This window comes from Cydia amplana, chromosome 17 (assembly GCF_948474715.1).
Source record: "Cydia amplana chromosome 17, ilCydAmpl1.1, whole genome shotgun sequence".
Classification (NCBI taxonomy): domain Eukaryota; kingdom Metazoa; phylum Arthropoda; class Insecta; order Lepidoptera; family Tortricidae; genus Cydia; species Cydia amplana.
Window position 1 is genome coordinate 15,592,122 of NC_086085.1, and position 18,973 is coordinate 15,611,094.

General features: G+C 39.5%; 1 protein-coding gene across 1 annotated transcript in view; it reads right to left on the reverse strand.

Annotated features, from left to right (window-relative positions):
- Positions 1-3,424: 3,424 nt before the first annotated feature.
- The window catches only part of LOC134656102 (5'-3' exoribonuclease 2 homolog), a 30,053-nt gene continuing 14,504 nt past the window's right edge, over positions 3,425-18,973 (reverse strand). The window contains exons 13-17 of the mRNA XM_063511622.1: positions 18,400-18,595; positions 16,621-16,817; positions 16,043-16,168; positions 4,163-4,382; positions 3,425-3,724 (exon numbers count right to left, since the gene is read on the reverse strand). Of these exons, the coding sequence (XP_063367692.1) occupies positions 3,538-3,724; positions 4,163-4,382; positions 16,043-16,168; positions 16,621-16,817; positions 18,400-18,595 (926 nt within the window). The 3' untranslated portion in view covers positions 3,425-3,537. The remainder of the gene's footprint in view (positions 3,725-4,162; positions 4,383-16,042; positions 16,169-16,620; positions 16,818-18,399; positions 18,596-18,973) is intronic.

Sequence of the window (18,973 nt, forward strand, 5' to 3'; positions counted from 1 at the left end):
TGAAAGCTGCAGGTGACAGTAAGACGTACCTACGGCACTGTACTGACCTACCTAAAATATAAAATTAGTTGGTTCTTAGAAAGCATGAGACAATTGTTTTATTTTCTTTTTTAAGTTCTGCTGACAGGATCTCTGAGGCACGACGGTTTTCACGGTTTTGATAAACAATATACCTATTATTGTGACGGTTTCATCGGTCGTCGTTCCTTAACCCTTAAATGCATTATGATGTAGATCTACATCGTATATTCTGATGGTCCGTGGCTCAATATGCATATATTATTTTTTAATTATTAGTAGTTTTCTTTATTTTTCCCCACAATCTTTTTCAATTTATTATGAAATTATACAAAAAATCATGCATTTAATGGTTAAAATATATTTTCTTTTATCAGCTACCTACCTAAAATGCCAAATAGACATCGATGGAAGTTCAGGAGTGCGTAAGGTGTAACAAAATGAGCTGAGCAAGCGGGGTCATCCCTCGACGGCCCTCCACCGTGAATTAATGAGCCCACAAAGAAATGCCCGGGAAATTTTAATGAAGGACGCAAAATGGGATACTAATGAGACCTTTCAATATATTCTTGGCAACTCTGAAAATGTTTGTGTCGTCAGTTGGCGATGGTAGGGCGGCAAGTTACACTCACCGTCATAGATTTTTCAAACACGATGGGTAGGGTGACAGGTGTCATCTACGTACAATTTATAACTTTAAAACGCCAAATCTCGCCAAATTACATCTGTCAGCATACCCTTCTTGTTTGTAAAATACTATAAGAGGTACCTAATGATCCACATACCTACGCACTCAATTTCTAATTAGTTAGTTATTTTGTATACCTGGGGGCAAAGTTGTTGATTAATCCTTTGTGCTGACATTGATAACCGAGCAAGCATAAGATTTCAAAATTGAATTGAGTGCGAGTGATTCGAAAACTGGAATCTTGAGCATTGAGAGGAACTCCAGGCACGAGGGTAAAATAAACCCCGAGTTAAAAAACACAAAATTTAAAATTTTAAAGAAAGAAAATAAAAATAAAGTTTAAAGTTGATTATCAGGAGCCATTGCGAATTAAAAGTACTATGTATTTACTTTATAATTTAATTAATGATCTTCCATATAGCCCCAAACGTCCAACTGCAATCAACGGTCAAATCAGCAGCATTATTACCGGCCCATTACCCCTACCTTACAAAAAACCTATAACTGAACCTCATTCAAGCGAGCCAGCCCCAATTTCCTTTCATCTCGTACAATTTTGTACGGCAAAAAGAAATTAAAAAGGAAAAAAACTATAACACAAACGCCTCTTCAGACGCTTTGTGCGGAAAACGTTTTGACATGCTAGGTACATGGAAAGGTGCGGTAATAATAATTTGGAGTGCGTATGAATGGATATTGCGCTGTTGCAATTGAGTTTTGGTAATTATGATTGATACTAGCTTTTGCCCGCGACTTCGTCTGCGTGGAATTAGTAATTTAGGTAGCTATTATTTTATCCAATCTGAGCTTTGTTGATTCCCTATACAAACTTCCACCCCCTTAAAGGACTTAAAGGTGGACTTCTGGGATAAAAACTATCCTATTTTCTTCCCTCAAACTATCTCGATACCAAATTTCAACTAAATCGGTTCAGCAGTTTATAGTTTAGCACAGGAAAAAACTTTATTAAGCGTGAAGAGGTAACAGACAGACAGACACACTTTCGCATTTATAATATTAGTATGGATGGATATAAATACTTATACGGATCCATACGGATTAGTATGGATTTATGAGTGTTCGGTATATTGAATTGTAAAATATGTTATGATACCTAATGAAACGGTATGTTCACAAATCACTTTTCTATTTATTATTATTTGATATAATATTGCGTTTTAATTGGAGCTCATACCGATTTAGAATGAGAGCGCAACCGCTTGATTCAGTTACTCCACGTTTATTGTACATATACACATACACTTACTGAAAATTGACAAAAAATTTGAGTTACTACAAAACATGGACTATTGTTATATTTCATGGGGGAGGAAACTAAGTAGAGCGACTTAAGTACTGCGTAGTATTTTTAGGGTTCCGTACCCAAAGGGTAAAAACGGGACCCTATTACTAAGACTCCGCTGTCCGTCCGTCCGTCAGTCCGTCCGTCCGTCTGTCACCAGGCTGTATCTCACGAACAGTGATAGCTAGACAGTTGAAATTTTCGCAGATGATGTATTTCTGTTGCCGCTATAACAACAAATACTAAAAACAGAATAAAATAAAGATGTAAGTGGGGCTCCCATACAACAAACGTGATTTTTGACCGAAGTTAAGCAACGTCGGGCGGGGTCAGTACTTGGATGGGTGACCGTTTTTTTGCTTGTTTTGCTCTATTTTTTGTTGATGATGCGGAACCCTCCGTGCGCGAGTCCGACTCGCACTTGGCCGGTTTTTTTTTGCATGAAAACTTGACGTTCTTGGACTCTATGAGGAATTATGTGTTGCAAAAGGAGGATATTTGTTGGATGGTGGAATGGGGTTGGCAACTATCAATGATTTGCATAGATGGCGCCATCATAGCTTGCCCCTTTTTCTATGAAATTTGGCTTAGAGGGCTGTCATCCAAGGCATTTAAAAAAATTGACACAATTCTAAGGACTGATAGGGCAAGCTATGATGGCGCCATCTGCTAAATACTTCGACCGGCCAACCCCATTGGTGACTGGTGAAAAACTGGAAATGATGAAAAAATCAAAATGTGTGATTGTGTCAAGTCTTTTATTTAGATTTGTGTTGAATATCTTTTCAATCATTTAACATATTATACATTTTATCATTACTGTGTACTAAATCATCGATATTGGTTTAAAACAAATTAATACAGGCGGGCATTGCTATGGTTCAAATAAAGAAAATAATCTTTCTGAAGATTATAATAATAAAAATGGTTAGTTAGTGTAAACTCAATAGAATCGTCAGTCTTCACGAAATTTGCTTAAATTAAAGTTTAAACATTAAACACAGTTCGTAGAAGTAGGTATTTCTTACAAGTCATATAAGTTTTGTATTAATTTCTTACACAGGTAAAAACTTTTTATCGACAATATATTAAAGGAATAGTTTCAAAACAATCGAAAACATTTTCCTTTAGGTATAATAAACCACAAATTTTTAAGTAAAATATAATTGTTGGATTAGGAAGGGCCACATTTTAATAACAATAACAGTAAATATTTTGTGATATCAGATATCCTTAATATTCATTTTTTTACAATACTGCTTTTATATCATTTGCATTAGTGACATAGAAAATCTAATAAATCTATGTAAGTTAAAAGAGAAGAATATTGTTTTGTTAAACTTCAATTGTTTAATTATAAATTTATTATTGTTTCATGAATTCTTTGACCTATTTATTTATTTCAATTATCCCAAATCAATGTCAGCGAAAGTATTCAGAATATTGCATTATAGCCCCAAACCAAATCCAAAGGATTCAGTATTTGTTCAAATGAAAATAGACTCTATTAAGTTAGTGAGTAGGCACATTATCGCCACGTGGAGCGACCCTGGCCTTGCCTGGAGTTGTACCCTTGACTCTGACCTTGGGAGGAGTAGCCCTGCCCCTGCCCCTGCCTCTGGTTCTGGTTCTGGTTGTATCGTTGGTTGCCGTCTTGTCGCTGCTGGAATCCATCTTGCCTTTGCTGGTAACCATCTTGCCTTTGCTGGTTGTACCTGTTAAGATATTTAGCTTTTAAGTTAAACATTTATTGCACAAAACTAGGTATGTAGGTACATGTTTGGCGCGAGCGAGACGCACGGGCGAATGTCATGATTAAGATATCGTTTTGATGTCAGAATGTAAGTTTGAATATACCTTATATGCCTTAAGGATAAATATTTTTTCCACAGGGACAGTTGGGGTCAATCCGGTTTGAAAATAAATGACGAGTGTCTTTTCAAAAGGGTTTATTTTTTCTGGGAATCTATTTCTAAATTGGACCTTAAGTTTTCTTGAGCAAGGTTCTCTCTAGAAGTACCGCTAAGAAAAAATAAACCCTTTTGAAAAGACAGTCCTCAAATGGTATACACACATAAAAAACTTTTCACAATAAGTTGATAGCCCAAGTTCAGGCTAGGATAGCCCTGCTGGTTGAAGGCGACGTAGCCTACCTGTTCTGTTGGTATCCTCCCTGTTGGTTCCCGAACCGATCCCGCTGCTGATAGCCCTGGTTCTGTCGGTTAAAGCCCTGGTTCTGGCTGGGATAGCCCTGATTCTGGCTGGGGTAGCCCTGGCTCTGGCTAGGGTAGCCCTGGTTGTGGCCCTGCTGGTTGAAGGCTACGTATCCGCCGCGGTGTGGTCCGGCTGCGGCTGGGCCAGATTGTGAGCGGTCTGTAACAATTAGATATGTTTTATAAGAAGTGCCGCGTTCATATCATGAGGTGATGTGTGCAGTTTAGCGTGCACTTATTTGTAATCGCGATATTTCGTACATAAGTTCCGGATATTTAAACCCGCGACATCCGGATTGAAAGTTGCACGCCCCTTCGTACCAAATCTTTAAGCCTGTCACAGGACGCGTGGTTTTCTAATTTGATGTCATAGCACCACACAGTCCACGTAGTTCTTTCACAATTAGCTTCTTGGCGTAAAGCTTGGTATGGGACAGAAGCGCAGGCGCGGCGGAATCGCGCCGCTCCGAGTGTTTAATCGCTGGCTCTGTGACGCCCTAATGTGACACATGGATGTATTATTGACGGTGGAATGAGCTAATTTTCAAACTTTGCAACTCTGCAAGGTTTAACCAAAATACTGACTATTCGAACTAAGTTTGTACATACTAATTTATTATATTGTATATCCCTTGGAGTTTACCAGGAAACGGATATCACGGAAATCAAATGAAAATTTAATAACTTGACAAAAAGTTATCATTCAAACAACTCAACTAAAATGAAGTACCACCTGACGGGATATTCATTAGAAAAAAGTAGAAAGAACATTTTGACGAGTAATTCCTTTTTGTATGAATGCTACAAATAGGCAGTGTCCAAAAAGATTCCTTCCCCTTTTTTCTTAGTCTGAATACGACAATGCCCATAGAATCAATAAAAAAACCTCTCAAACTCAAAGAAATAATTCACATTCCTCACAACAGATAGGTAACGAATTTAACAAGCCCATTCCATATCCCATGTATCCGTGTCTTGGGAGGTTTAATCCGCGGTTTAAAGCTAAGAGCTGCCATTCCGAGGAACAGTGACTCTAAAGGGATTCTCCGTAAGTCCCAGCCGATACTCTTGAAGTATTAGCACTACGGCAAACAAAGCGTTAGCGCCAATCTGATCATTTATACAAATATACTGAGGATCAATGAAACATGGTCACTTCATAATGGAATTTCTATACATAGATGCCCATTTTGAGTGCTCTAAGTCCTTAGTCAAAGTATGAAGGTTAATCGTAGTTCGGCGAGGTAAGAGTGTCGATGAATGTACAAATAGGGCTGATGTATAGGGCTGTGTGGCTGAACGGAACAAAGCAGTGCTTTAAATACTTGAGTAGAATCACCGCCTGTCGTCGGTTGAGGGAGCAAACACGCAACTGCCGAGAAATGGATGACAAAAACAAGAAATTAGTGTATAATATAAACTGCAATGTCACGGCTGCCTATTTACCTGAAATATAATTTTTATATAGGTACCTATTTAACGGCTAAATAGTAAAAAGAAACCAAGAAATTAGTGTATAATATAAACTGCAATGTCAAGGCTGCCTATTTACCTGAAATATAATTGTTAGGTACCTTTATAAAGACTAAACAGTGGAAAAAAAAGAGAATAATGCGTAAAGACGAGTACCAAAAAAACAAGTCGACGAGTTAATGAGGAATTTGTAGACCTTATTCCTCAAATATATTTTTTATGATATAGGCAAACGAGCAGCCGAATCGCCTGGTGGTAAGCGATTATTGTTGCCCATGAATACCCGCAACACCAGAGGGGTTGTAAGTGCGTAGCCTGCCTTTGAGATGGGAGTACGCTCTTATCTTAAAAACACACATCCTATGGACAGCAAAAATGTGTGTTGCCTTTTGAACATTCTTGATGTAAATTCCTTTTTTTTAAGCCCTAATTAACTACATCCCGCACCTTGTTATTCAATAAACTAAACACCGCTAGACCACAACGCTTGTTAAGTGAAGTAGAGTTAGAAAGTGGAACTTTCTAGAGCTTCGGCCCGTGTGTGTACTGACCGTGCTGAGACACGTTTCCGTGGTTACTGTGATGGCGGCAGAGGACCTACGAAGTCATTAGTAATAGTTGGCACCCAACTTGGGACCTGCTAGTTTGGATTGCTGTAAATAGTCTTAAAAGTTTTATGGATACAGTTTAACATTTGAAACCTTGGCCCTTATACAAAGTGTGATATACTGATGATCCACCACTGTGTACGGTATATTTATTTACCTTACGTCTGGGTGTAAAAATTTGCTAGCAAAATTGAACTCTGTCATATTGATATGCATTACGAGTAAAAACCTCCTCCTGGATTAGATTTTGTAAAAATCAGGGTTGTTAGTAAAATACCGGTATTATTACGTTGTTTTTTCGTTTCATTCTTTGGGTTATTATTTAACTAGCTGAGGTACCCGGCATCGCTCAGAGAGTTGACATGTGATTGTGTGGTAGTTGTAAAAAAATCAAATGGCCTCCAATATTCCAGGATATTCTGCATCCTATTCCACAATATCGAGTGTTCTGGAATATTCCACAATGATCTAGGATGTTCTCGAATATTTGAAGACATTCCAGAATTGTTTATACGACAACGGTTTCACTCACTTGAATTTTTAGTCGCTAACATGTCGCCAATAGAGACTAAAAATTCAAGTGAGTGAAACCGTTGTCGTATAAACAGTTTAAAATATGTCTCACGAAAGTTTAATATCGAACATTCCAGAATGATCTGAAATGCTGTGGAATGCTCACGAATGTTCTGGACTGTTCTAGAAATGTCTAGCCTCCGAGACCCGAGACACCACACCAGGTACAAATTTTTGTAGGTACATATATATTTCACGATATATTCTGAACTTTCGTCTATTAAGTTAAGGTTCAAAATTCAAAAACAAAACGACTGCTTCTGGGTCTGGGTCTGGGCTAAACTTTCAGCCCTTATATCTTCAAAAGCACACGCTTGAGGTAAAAACGGGAAACTTCTTCATGGACGGGAGCATAGAGAAATATAGTAAGACAAGAGTGCTCACTCCATACATCAGTTCAGACTATTAATTTCAGTATCTACATCTAGAATCGAGTAGCGGAACTATCAGTACTGCTACTTGACAATAGATGTAGCAGCGACCGGAAAGTCTTATGCTGTTGAGATAAGACTTTCCGGTCGGTGCTACATCTATTGTCAAGTAGCAGTACTGATAGTTCCGCTACTCGATGCTAGATGCTAATAGTCTTTTTGGTACTAAAACTGATGTATGGAGTGAGCACTCTATGTATTTTTTTCTCTATGACGGGAGATAGAGGGCTACCACACCATATAATTTCCTTGAACGTATCGGGGCTCATTTCTGAGTTTTAGCTGCACGCACATTGTACACTTGCTTTTATTATATATATATGTATATTGATTTTTATGGGACAATCTAATAATACGAAGTTGTTACCTAAATACACAATCCAGTCCTACGGTTATTTTGAGTTTTACCAAGAAACGGTTCAGAGCCCTGAAAAATATTTTCATTTTTCCAGTGGCACCCAACGTGGGGTTTATAATAATTTCATACGAATCTGTTAGATTTCGTTTTAAATGTTCATGTCGGTTAAAAAGAGGAATTGTAAGACAGTATAGCGATGTAAATAGTCACGTTTCGGTCACTTCTGTAATAGCGGTCGAGTACGTAACGAGGCGACGTCATTAGGGGCATTTGTTACAGCGGCACCCTACGACGTGGGAGGGAGTTTACACTGAAAGGCAAGAAAACGGGTCATTTATGTATAGATTGTAGATGTGTACAGTCTACAATCTTATTTGAAGCACAATCAGATCGTGTCACTAATTTTTGAGGCCTTCGTTGTGTAACATATTATTGCGGGTGAGTGTACAGATATTCAGTAATCTTCGCGGTTATGGACATGGATACGAATAGATGTCTGCTTAATTGTTTGTTTTCGAACAAATATACAACTTTTACGTAAGTCGTTTTGTAGAAGGCAGTCACAACGTACAGTCAGCAGCAGAAGTAGCTAAGCGGGCTAGGTGTTCAAAATGATCTTGACGCGACTTTATTGTTAAGAGAATAAGAGCGTGTCAAGGTAATTTTGAACACCTCGCCCGCTTAGCAACTTTTGTCTGCTGACTGTACCACCTCCACAACAATGGCGGTCGAGTGTATAATGAGGTATCGCTATTAGCAGCATTTGTGGCAGCGGCGCCCTACGTGGGTGAGAAAACTCTACTCGCATATAAATCTATTCATTCTTTCGGCTTTGCCTTTGGCAAACTTGCATTAAGTCCAACATTTGTACAGTCGCCATCAGATATATCGGAGCGGCCAAGGTGCTTACAGATATCTGAACACGCCTCTATTGTCAAGGCATTAGAGTGCTTGTTCAGATATTTGTGAATACCTTAGCCGCTCCGATATATCTGATGGCGACTGTACGTTAATACTTTCAATATGCATCATTATAATATGCAGCATATTTGACCTGTACAGAGTTAGCAATAGCATCCCTTTGATAATCACTAGCACCTATTCAAAAAGGATTTCTTGTTTCACAATTTTCACCGTATTTTTCATAGAGAATAAGCCGAATCCGTGGCGAACTCCACACTTGTCGCAATTCGCATAGAGAGTGGAGTGGATTCTTTGCTCAAAGCCCAAAGCTCATCACATATGTAGTGGAAAAGTAGAAAAAATAAAAACGCGGCAGGCGGCAGACATAATAGGCATCTAATGGGTGGCTTTCAGGGCGCGCGCAGTCGCGCCAAAATGCGGCGGTTTTATCAGCCAGTGTGAAAAGTGTTTTAAACGTGGCCTAAGAAGGATCATGAAGAATGTATACTCGTACTTATATCATATTTACACATCGGTAATACCTAATGTAGCATTTTGTTGACAATAATGTGTTAAGTAAAAGTAAAAGAATCAGTATTTATAGCAAAGAGTTGATTATTACTAATTAATTAGAGTTGATAACGTTACATGGATTTTAATTGATAATACCTGATAACTCTTGAAATTGCCTGTGTCAATTATTTACTCTGATACGTTCCCACCCGTATTTAGAGGTTTTTATAACTAAAATTACTGTCAGGGATATATTTTAAGTCCAACAGATAAAAAATACCGAGATATTATAAATGTAAAATATCTCCGAAATATCTGCCATAAATATATGTTTTTGTGTATATAAGCGCCAATACTGTCCCACCTTGTCTATCCTGCGTCTTGAGTTATGAAAGACCGTATGTCAGTATGTGCCTTGTAAGAATATATTACTTTTTAACTTATCCAGCAGTCTTCACTCTGTCCTTGAGCCAGACCCGTGCCACAGTGAAAGAAGTTAGAAGTAGTGTATTTGAGATATTTAGGAGCCTTTATAAGCTGATATATCCTCTGAAACACTTCCATAGATGAAAAGGATACGGCTACAGTCCTTCCAAAATTCGGGTATATCTGATATAAATCCATTTTCTACGGTCAGTATAGGCCCTAATGATAATGCTTTCTTATGTTTTAGTAGAAGAATAACTATATTTTCTTTTTTAAAATGATTCACGCAGTGCATCACCAGTCAGCCAGTCACCACTTTGAGTTTATTCAAAACGCCGCACAGTTGTCACAAGTGATAACTATAATATCCTTGGTGTGGGCGTGAAAAGTGCCGGTCAAGGAATTTAATATCAGTACCATTTCGTTACGTTGTCACAGTGACAATCTAATCGTACGAGGTTCCTAGCGAGTTTCATATTGATTGTCACCGTGGCAAGCTCGGGTGGCAAGGTACGAAATGGTACGGACAATTAAATTCTTTACTGTATCTACAAGGCGGTATCTAAATAGAATAGAAAAACTACTGATTTTGACTGTGCTGTCCCCGGACGGACGATCTCCAGCAATAATTAGAGCCGCCGACGCGTGCTCAAGGGCTGGCGCCGAGGTTACTGTCGGGAAATTCAGGTTTTAGGGACCAGGGAAAAGGGAAATTGTCTACGCCATTATTACTCCCTGACTTAGACCAACACGGAAGGGACGCGGCATTCGCACTATTTCCCCTCTGCCTAGGTACAAGATCAACTGATCTAGCGCGGGTAACAAAACTAGTTGCGCTCGGATTTTAAACTAGACCGAGTCCAGACGCGCGAGTGAACACAGCAGCAGAAAAAATGCCAATTGCTCGGTTTTTTGTTGTAAAAAGAGGTCGGGGACATCAAATTTACAAAAAGAAGGTGTTACATTTCACATGTAATTTTTTTTTACATATCATACGTATAATTACATTTAAACACAATTATTATATTTTAGTTTCATGTAATTGTTAGATTTATCGATTTTTCTCGCCCAGTACAAATTGCGGATCGGTCGAGCGACAAATCCGACTTTTCATCTCTTGACGAAAATGTGTTCGTGTGCGTGTTGTGACACTTGTGACTCGTCCGTACACAAAAACAGATCGAGGTGTGCAAGATTTGTCTGTGTAGGGTGTCATTTTCTATGTACTTGTGTCGTCATTACAGATTGGATTTTGTATGTAAGTGTGTGAGAAGTGCGACTGTGTGCACGTTCCCCCCCGCGAAAAATGGCAGAATGATTTGAATGTCAAGATATCGCTTGGGCCTATCCCTTCCGACGTGTCGGAAGCCCGTGTTGATCGAAGCTCCCTGATTCCAAAATTGTGACCGCTCCAAAATCACTACATGGAGTCTGGCTAGCCAAAAATTGTTGACAGATATTTCGTTGTTGTATCACCAATTGTCTATGATTAAAAAAAAAACTAAATGTCAGTTGTCAATTTATGTCATTCATTCAAATTGTTTGCGGTTTATAAGGGGTTTATTTTAAATAGTATTAATAATGTCTATACTGAGTGAGGTCCGCAAACTATTATTTAAGCTCGTAAATAATTACGACAATGTGCGAAGTCGACATGTAGCGTTGTATAACGAAAAACTGCAATGTTTACAAGTCCTAAACAAATGTAAACAAATTAGGAGGTTGGTGCTCTATACATATTTTGATACTTAGCATTTAGCATATTTGGCATAGTACTTATGTAATTTTTTGGTGATGGATTAATATTACGGTATTATCGAGCTAGGTCTTATTTACACTACATTTCATTTTTCGCCTTGTTACAATGGTATATGGTGAAAAAGTGATAACATATGTGTTTTTCGTTGACTGTACTTTACATAGTGGTAGAAATTATGTGAGCTGACTTTGAGTGCACGTCAACGTATATTTAACTTATATCCTTAGGTACCTTACGTGTGCACAGAAAATCATAAATATTTTCTAGTACCAAAATTATAATTCCTACTACACAAAGTGTGACCAGTCCAAGATTTTTTGAATTTCCCGCCAAACATTTGTGTAATATTTCAGTAGCCAGATTCTAGTATAAAACAAAGTCGCTTCCCGGCTTCCCGCTGTATGTCTGACGTCTGTCCCTATGTATGCTTAGATCTTTAAACCTACCCAACGGATTTTGATGCGATTTTTTTAATAGATAGAGTGATTCAAGAGGAAGGTTTATGTATAATTTGTTAACCCGTGCGAAGCCGGAGCGGGTCGCTAGTAAAGAATATTTCATACTAGCTGATACTTTTTATTAGACTTAACTACGATAATGTGTAATTCGAGGCAGATTACGCCTTAAAACGTACCGCCACGTAGGTACTTTTTTCTCACTGCATCCTTGACGCATTTGTTTCGCCCTATGGTTCACTGATAGATAACGCCTAGAGGCGTTAAGTCCGCTCGCTATACAAATCTTCTTTATTGCACAACCCAACCTACACAATACATGTAGTATAAAACAAACATAATACCTAAAGACAGCGGTAAACAACAGGCGGCCTTATCGCTAAAGAGCGATCTCTTCCAGACAACCTTTAGGTACTTCTTTTATGTGCAATAAAACTTTATTATAAACTATCGTTAAACTAATAAATAACGTAAACGTAAACGTATAAACTTATAATAAACGATAAACGTGGCGGGGCAGAATAATGCTATATCGGAACCGGATCAACGTCGACGCAGCAATAAGCTGTGCCAGAGCTCTCGATCTTTTATTATTAAACAATAGCGATTCTATTCCAATATCTTTGCTTTGATGTTTCACTTTGCGTTCACGATATTTGCGTCTTGATATTGTGTTGAAAAGTCGACTTTACGTTCTAGGGATTTAGGCTGATTTTGTTATTTCATACTAGGGTAGGTACGTTGAAGATTGTGAAGGTGTGTTATATCATGTTTGACGTCACAAAACGATAGACTCGAATATGTTTCTGCATAATTGCATGAAACATTGTTTTCAATGAGTGCCAGAAAAGAAATAAAAACCGGCCAAGTGCGAGTCGAACTCGCGCACGAAGGGTTCCGTACCATTACGCAAAAAACGGCAAAAAATCACATTTGTTGTATAGGAGCCCCACTTAAATATTTATTTTATTTTGTTTTTAGTATTTGTTGTTATAGCGGCAACAGAAATACATCATCTGTGAAAATGTCAACTGTCTAGCTATCACGGTTCATGAGTTACAGTCTGGTGACAGACAGACGGACGGACTGACGGACAGCGGAGTCTTAGTAACAGAGTCCGGTTATTACCCTTTGGATACGGAACCCTAAAAGGTGGATAATTCAAATAATTTTAGATACCTATGTGGCTTTTTTTAAAAATTCACCTATGATTTTGTACAGTCGATATCAAAAGAGACTGCATATCACGTGAAGTGCTCAAAATTATCTGCACGTCACATCGTTTATATAGATTTAAATACTAAAACGATTCAATAAAGGTAACTTCGCATAGTTTGTATTTCCGAACCGAAGGGTACCTACTCCCACACCCAGCCGAAGTCAGTACTAATTCATTTGACATTTATTTATACGCACGTCAGTTGCAAAATCAAATAAGCGTATTCAATTATTAAAACCCTGCAGTTTGGGGCGGGTAATTGGGCCACGTGCCGCCCCCTAGCGGCGCCACCCGAAACTAGCACCCACACAATGGAAAACCACCCCTAAGTTGTGAAACGTAAGGGTTATGTTGATAGCAGAATGAAGGTTGATTTATTTTTGATTGATTTGAATGCAAACGCTAAATACGAATTAATTGGAAGTCAGATTTATTATAAATTGAAAGGAAATGTTATCGCTATGGTTTTTGCAATTTGACACGAGAGAAATGTCGGGTGCGTGAACGCATAATTAATAAAAAAAATTATTGATTCTAACTTGTGCGCTCATATAGGAGTATACGTGTATATCTACATATTATGTTATTAAAAATGATTTAAGTTCGCAAAATCCTTCAATATGCCCGATATTAAAAAAAGGTAAGCGAAGTATCTACTCCTTTTTATAAGCGATAAAATACGCAAAAAGCTCTTTTTATTTACACAAGATCTCAGAAGCTTTCAGATCATCGTATCTTTATCGGATTAAAACGAAAATCGGATGAGATACGCATTAAAACACCTCGGAAGCCACCTGGTTACAAAAAGATCGATAAAAAACATTGTAGCATTAATCCCGGGCATAATAGGAAGCACTTGAGCCGATCGACCCGTTATTTAGAGAAAAAAAAAGAGCGCTATTGTTGGCAACCCTCGATAATTATTATTTTCGTAGTTGGCGACACTGGGTTGGACAATGCCCTCGCTTCCTGTTTGCGTTCGCGCGCTGTTGCCCGCGAATGCCTCGCGGGACGATAGGCCAATTTGAATTTCGAATTTGGAATAATGGATTCCTTTTAGACGGTTATTGGCTATGATTTTGTTTTCTTAAGCTCGATGGCTCGGAACGTCGTATAATGCCGGTGTTTAAGGCTTTGTTGGTATTGTAACTAATGCTTCTGGAATTAAGAATTGCGGAAAGTGTTCGATAAAGGATGATGCAATAATTATACGTCCGTACGGATGTTATTATCTAAAACCGAAATTGAGTCTAAAAGCATTTATTTTCCACAAATAATTCTTGAACGTTACGGAATCGAGAGCTACTAAAAATATATATTATATATATTTTCCCCTAAGAGGGTTCAATCGGGGTGAAGATTTGAACGGAAGTTCATTGTTGCTGATGGGAAATTCCATAGAGCACGGTTATGAACATTTCCGTTTCCGTTGTTTTCCTGATGTACGTAGCCTTACCAAAATATCTAGTAAGTATTAAAATGGCTAGTGTTTAACTGTTGTTACCTACATACTTCAAGTTTAATCAAACCATTATCAAACTTTCATTTCTGGAAGTTCTGGATGAGATTGGCTCAGGACCGGGATAAGTGGCGTACTCAAAGAGCGGCCTAGGTACAAAGGCAGACAGGCCAATTCGAATGCACACTGACATAAGAATGATATTTGAATCATGTTATTTAGTTATCGTGCGTCTCGCCCGCGCCAATACATGTACGGATAAGTAAGAAATGCACGATAACTAAATAACATGATTGACATGATTCAAATATCATTCTTATGTCAGTGTTCGTTCGGTTTGGCTTGTCATTCACTGCTAAGCTACGGTTGTAGCGATACGATGTAGTTAATAAGGTCTCAGTCTCCCGGCATACTGTTTAACGGTAAAATTGTATTTACTATTTCGTACTAATAATCGATACATACCGTATTGGATTACAATGCCGCTTGAAACTATTCTTTTGAGTTTCTGACACAGAATAAATAATAGTACTAAGTACTGGAGATTCACTCTCTAACAAAACGCGTCTATTACGACAGATATGACCGCTAGGTGGCGCAAGCGCGAGCAGGCGTCCGTTCCGTAGCGGTGCGCGGCAACTACTATGGCTAGACACCAAAATTGGTGTAGGCCGCATGTACTTGTAGGTACTTCTGAGCCGAAAGTAAAGCTGTTATAGCATTAGCCTTTTTCAGAATTATACAAAGATGAGCTTTGTAAGCTACACTGGTAGAATGCTCTATATTCGCGTGATATCAGATGGACGTAAAGAACCACCTACTCGATTACTAATAAAAATAATCACCGTATCCGTAAAAATAGTAAAGTCACAGTATAAAGATTTGTTTCAGGTCAAAATCGCTGACCAAACTAAGAAAATAAATACAAGGAAGACTGAAGTTATTTGTAAAGAACAGAACCCTAAAACGACAGTTGCAAAAAGCTATCGGTGCCCCAATAACGGCACTTGGGTCTAATTAAAGCGATACAAAGCGGCAATAAACGCACTGCACCCCTATTGTTCTTATTCTTGTGGGCCTTGTGGCTCACTAGCCACGTCACTTGAATGACAATGTGGCAGGATAACGCTGCCGGAGATTTTTACTGTAAATTACAGATGGGTCGAATATGGAGTTTGCTGATCCAAATATTCGGTTCATTAAGTCTTAACCGAATATTCGGCCGAATTATTTGAAAACGCTTCAATTACATAAGCAGCTAAGGATGAATCGCTTCATATGTCCAATAGGATATTTGACTATATTTAAAATAAATTATTTTACACCATGCATGAAATAAAGCACCAGAAGATTAATAGAGAAACCTAGAAAGCAGTTATTTTTAGACACAATTTCTATTTTAAAACCCGTATAAATTTATAAAACTATAAAGAGTATAGGTAATTTCATTGTAACGTCACATGCTAGTGTTTCATATAAATTCCAAAACAAAATCGTTTTGACAGTTCGAAAAAAGAAACAGATTTGACTAGTAGTAAAATACCCTATAGCCACCGTTTCCGCACCATTCCTGTGTGGGGGCTGTGCGGGATTGTTTTTCTTTATTGTGGGTTCTGTGTTGTATAAACTAGTGATGTACTTACTGTGCTGCTGGTGTTGTGGCGGCGGCACATTGCCGTACGAGCGGTCCCGGTCCCGCGGCAGATGGTGACCCAGCATCCGTCGGCCCGCGGCCTCGAGACTAGCCACCGTGTTCGATCGCACCATTCCTGTGCAAATTACAATTACTTGTAATACGGTTTCTACTTAACCCTTCGTATGTATAAGCACTGATCAGTTTGAACGAATTTAAACCTATTGTATTAAACAATGGATTTCAATTCGGGCGCACTGATCAGTGCTTAGACATACGAAGGGTTAATGTAATAAGTTTGCTGACAGCGCCATCTCTCGCGACAATTTGAATCTATTACGTTGTGTCGCTTGTGGACAGAGTTTGGCAAAAATGCATTGATCGTCTAAGCGCCAATTGCACCATCCCACTAGCCCGGGGTTAACCGGTTAACCCCGGGTTAGTGGTTGGTGCAAGTGACCCTAAGACGAGCAAATTCGTGCTTCAAGTTTTGACAGCAAATATCAACAGCGCTGTACTTTATGCGCCATCTAGTTCATCCTGAAGTCTTTAGTCAACTGAGCTTGGATAAGCATGATTATTAGGTACCTATCTGAGGCCTCCAGTTCCTGTTCTCCTGATGTGACAGGTCTCCTGGCTTCAGCACCCGTCCAGGCTCTATGGCGCCCTGGAGTCTCCTCGCTGGGAAGATGAAGTCCTCGGGGAACTGAGGGTCTTGGAAACGGACGCAGACGGCATGGTTGCCGAGCACTGGCGGCAGGCCGATGACGGGTGACGCCAGTTGGCTAGGGAAAGGGAAAAATATACCTGTATAAAAGTTATTTTTAGGAAGTTAATTATTTTTATTCAGCTTTTTGTGATTTTTCAATAAATTTTTAAACATTTGGCCGCCAAAGACGTCAACTAGTGCGCGCGGCCACAGACCAATATACAACAAGGTACACGATGATATGGCGTACGATAGACGTGGCGTTCAAAGGGTTATGTACGTATGATATCGACTAATCACCACTATGTATTTTTACAAAAAAAACTATTTTTAGCCATTTAAAAAGAACACCATCTAGCGTCGAATAGGGGAACTACTAACCACAAGAAAACCAATTCCATATTTTTAAGAACAGCGCCACCTAGCGACTAGCAGACTAACTTCTTATATCGTATGGCACAAATCTTTACCACTCTACTGGTTATATTAAAACAACGCCTTCTAGTATCGGATTGGCGAACTGTTAACTAGAAATATGAAAGCAAAGAGAATAGAGTGTATAGAGAGTTACTGTCATGGTAAATTATGTAGCCGCAGTCCATTTACTGTGGCAACATGTGTACCTTTGACTTACTCTCGGGTAGATGGCGTTAATTTCAATATTTAACAAACTATGCTAACACATATCAGTGAAAGAATAAGGGTCAAAGTCAAATGGCGTTCTAACAGTTTTATTCTGCTGTCGAAAGATGGCAGTAAATTAACTGTGGCTATGTAGCCACAATTTACTTTGACAATCCGCCTCTATTTCAAATTCTCTTTGATGAAAGTATCCAACTCACCCGCCAATGCAAACGCAGTCGACACTGAGCATGACATCCCCTCTCACTCCCTCGCACCGGTACGGGTATCTCTGCTCCTTGTCTATGAGGTGGCGCAGGTCTTTGCCGGCCGCCATGTACGACACAAACGATTGCTCCTACTCTTTTTAAAAACAGCGCCATCTAATGTCGAGCGGATGAACTTCAAGAAACATAAGCCAACTCACCCGCCAATGCAAACGCAGTCGGCGCTGAGCATGACATCCCCTCTCACTCCCTCGCACCGGTACGGGTATCTCTGCTCCTTGTCTATGAGGTGGCGCAGGTCTTTGCCGGCCGCCATGTACGACACTATTGCTCCTACTATTTTTAAAAACAGCGCCATCTAATGACGAGCGGATGAACTTCAAGAAACATAAGCCAACACCCGCCAATGCAAACGCAGTCGGCGCTGAGCCTCACGTCCCCTCTCACTCCCTCGCACCGGTACGGGTATCTCTGCTCCTTGTCTATGAGGTGGCGCAGGTCTGCCGGCCGCCATGTACGACACAAACGATTGGTCCTACTCTTTTTAAAAACAGGGCCATCTAATGTCGAGCAGATGAACTTCAAGAAACATAAGCCAACTCACCCGCCAATGCAAACGCAGTCGGCGCTGAGCATGACATCCCCTCTCACTCCCTCGCACCGGTACGGGTATCTCTGCTCCTTGTCTATGAGGTGGCGCAGGTCTTTGCCGGCCACCATGTACGACACAAACTATTGCTCCTACTCTTTTTTAAAACAACGCCATCTAATGTCGAGCGGATGAACTTCAAGAAACATAAGCCAACTCACCCGCCAATGCAAACGCAGTCGGCGCTGAGCATCACGTCCCCTCTCACTCCCTCGCACCGGTACGGGTATCTCTGTTCCTTGTCTATGAGGTGGCGCAGATCTTTGCCGGCCGCCTTGTAGAGGCCGAGCAGGTACTCGTAGCTCTTGTTGCCGGTGGACACGTAGAAGCGGTCGTGGCCGCGGATGTTGCGCTTTACTGAGAAAAAAAAACAACGGGTTGCACTCCGGGAGTGCCGGCAGAAGTGAAAACTCAATGACTAGTGCAAAATGTCAGCAGCACTATGTATAATTGAGGTTAACGCTATCTAGCGTAATTTTGACGCATTACTTGAAACCCCTAAGCACATCACTGTTAGTACTCGAGTTAAATTAATACCAGTTAGAGGGAAACTCACTGGATGGCATTTAAATCAGTAAAGAATAACTCAATGACATTATTCGATCCAGTCACGTGTCCGTCTTACGGTCACGTGATCTGTCGCGAGTTTAACATTTTTTCCCCACCTCAAAAAGTGCTCAGCGCCGCTAAAGAAGTTTTCACTTCAAAAAGTTACAAATGTAGTTTTATTCAAAC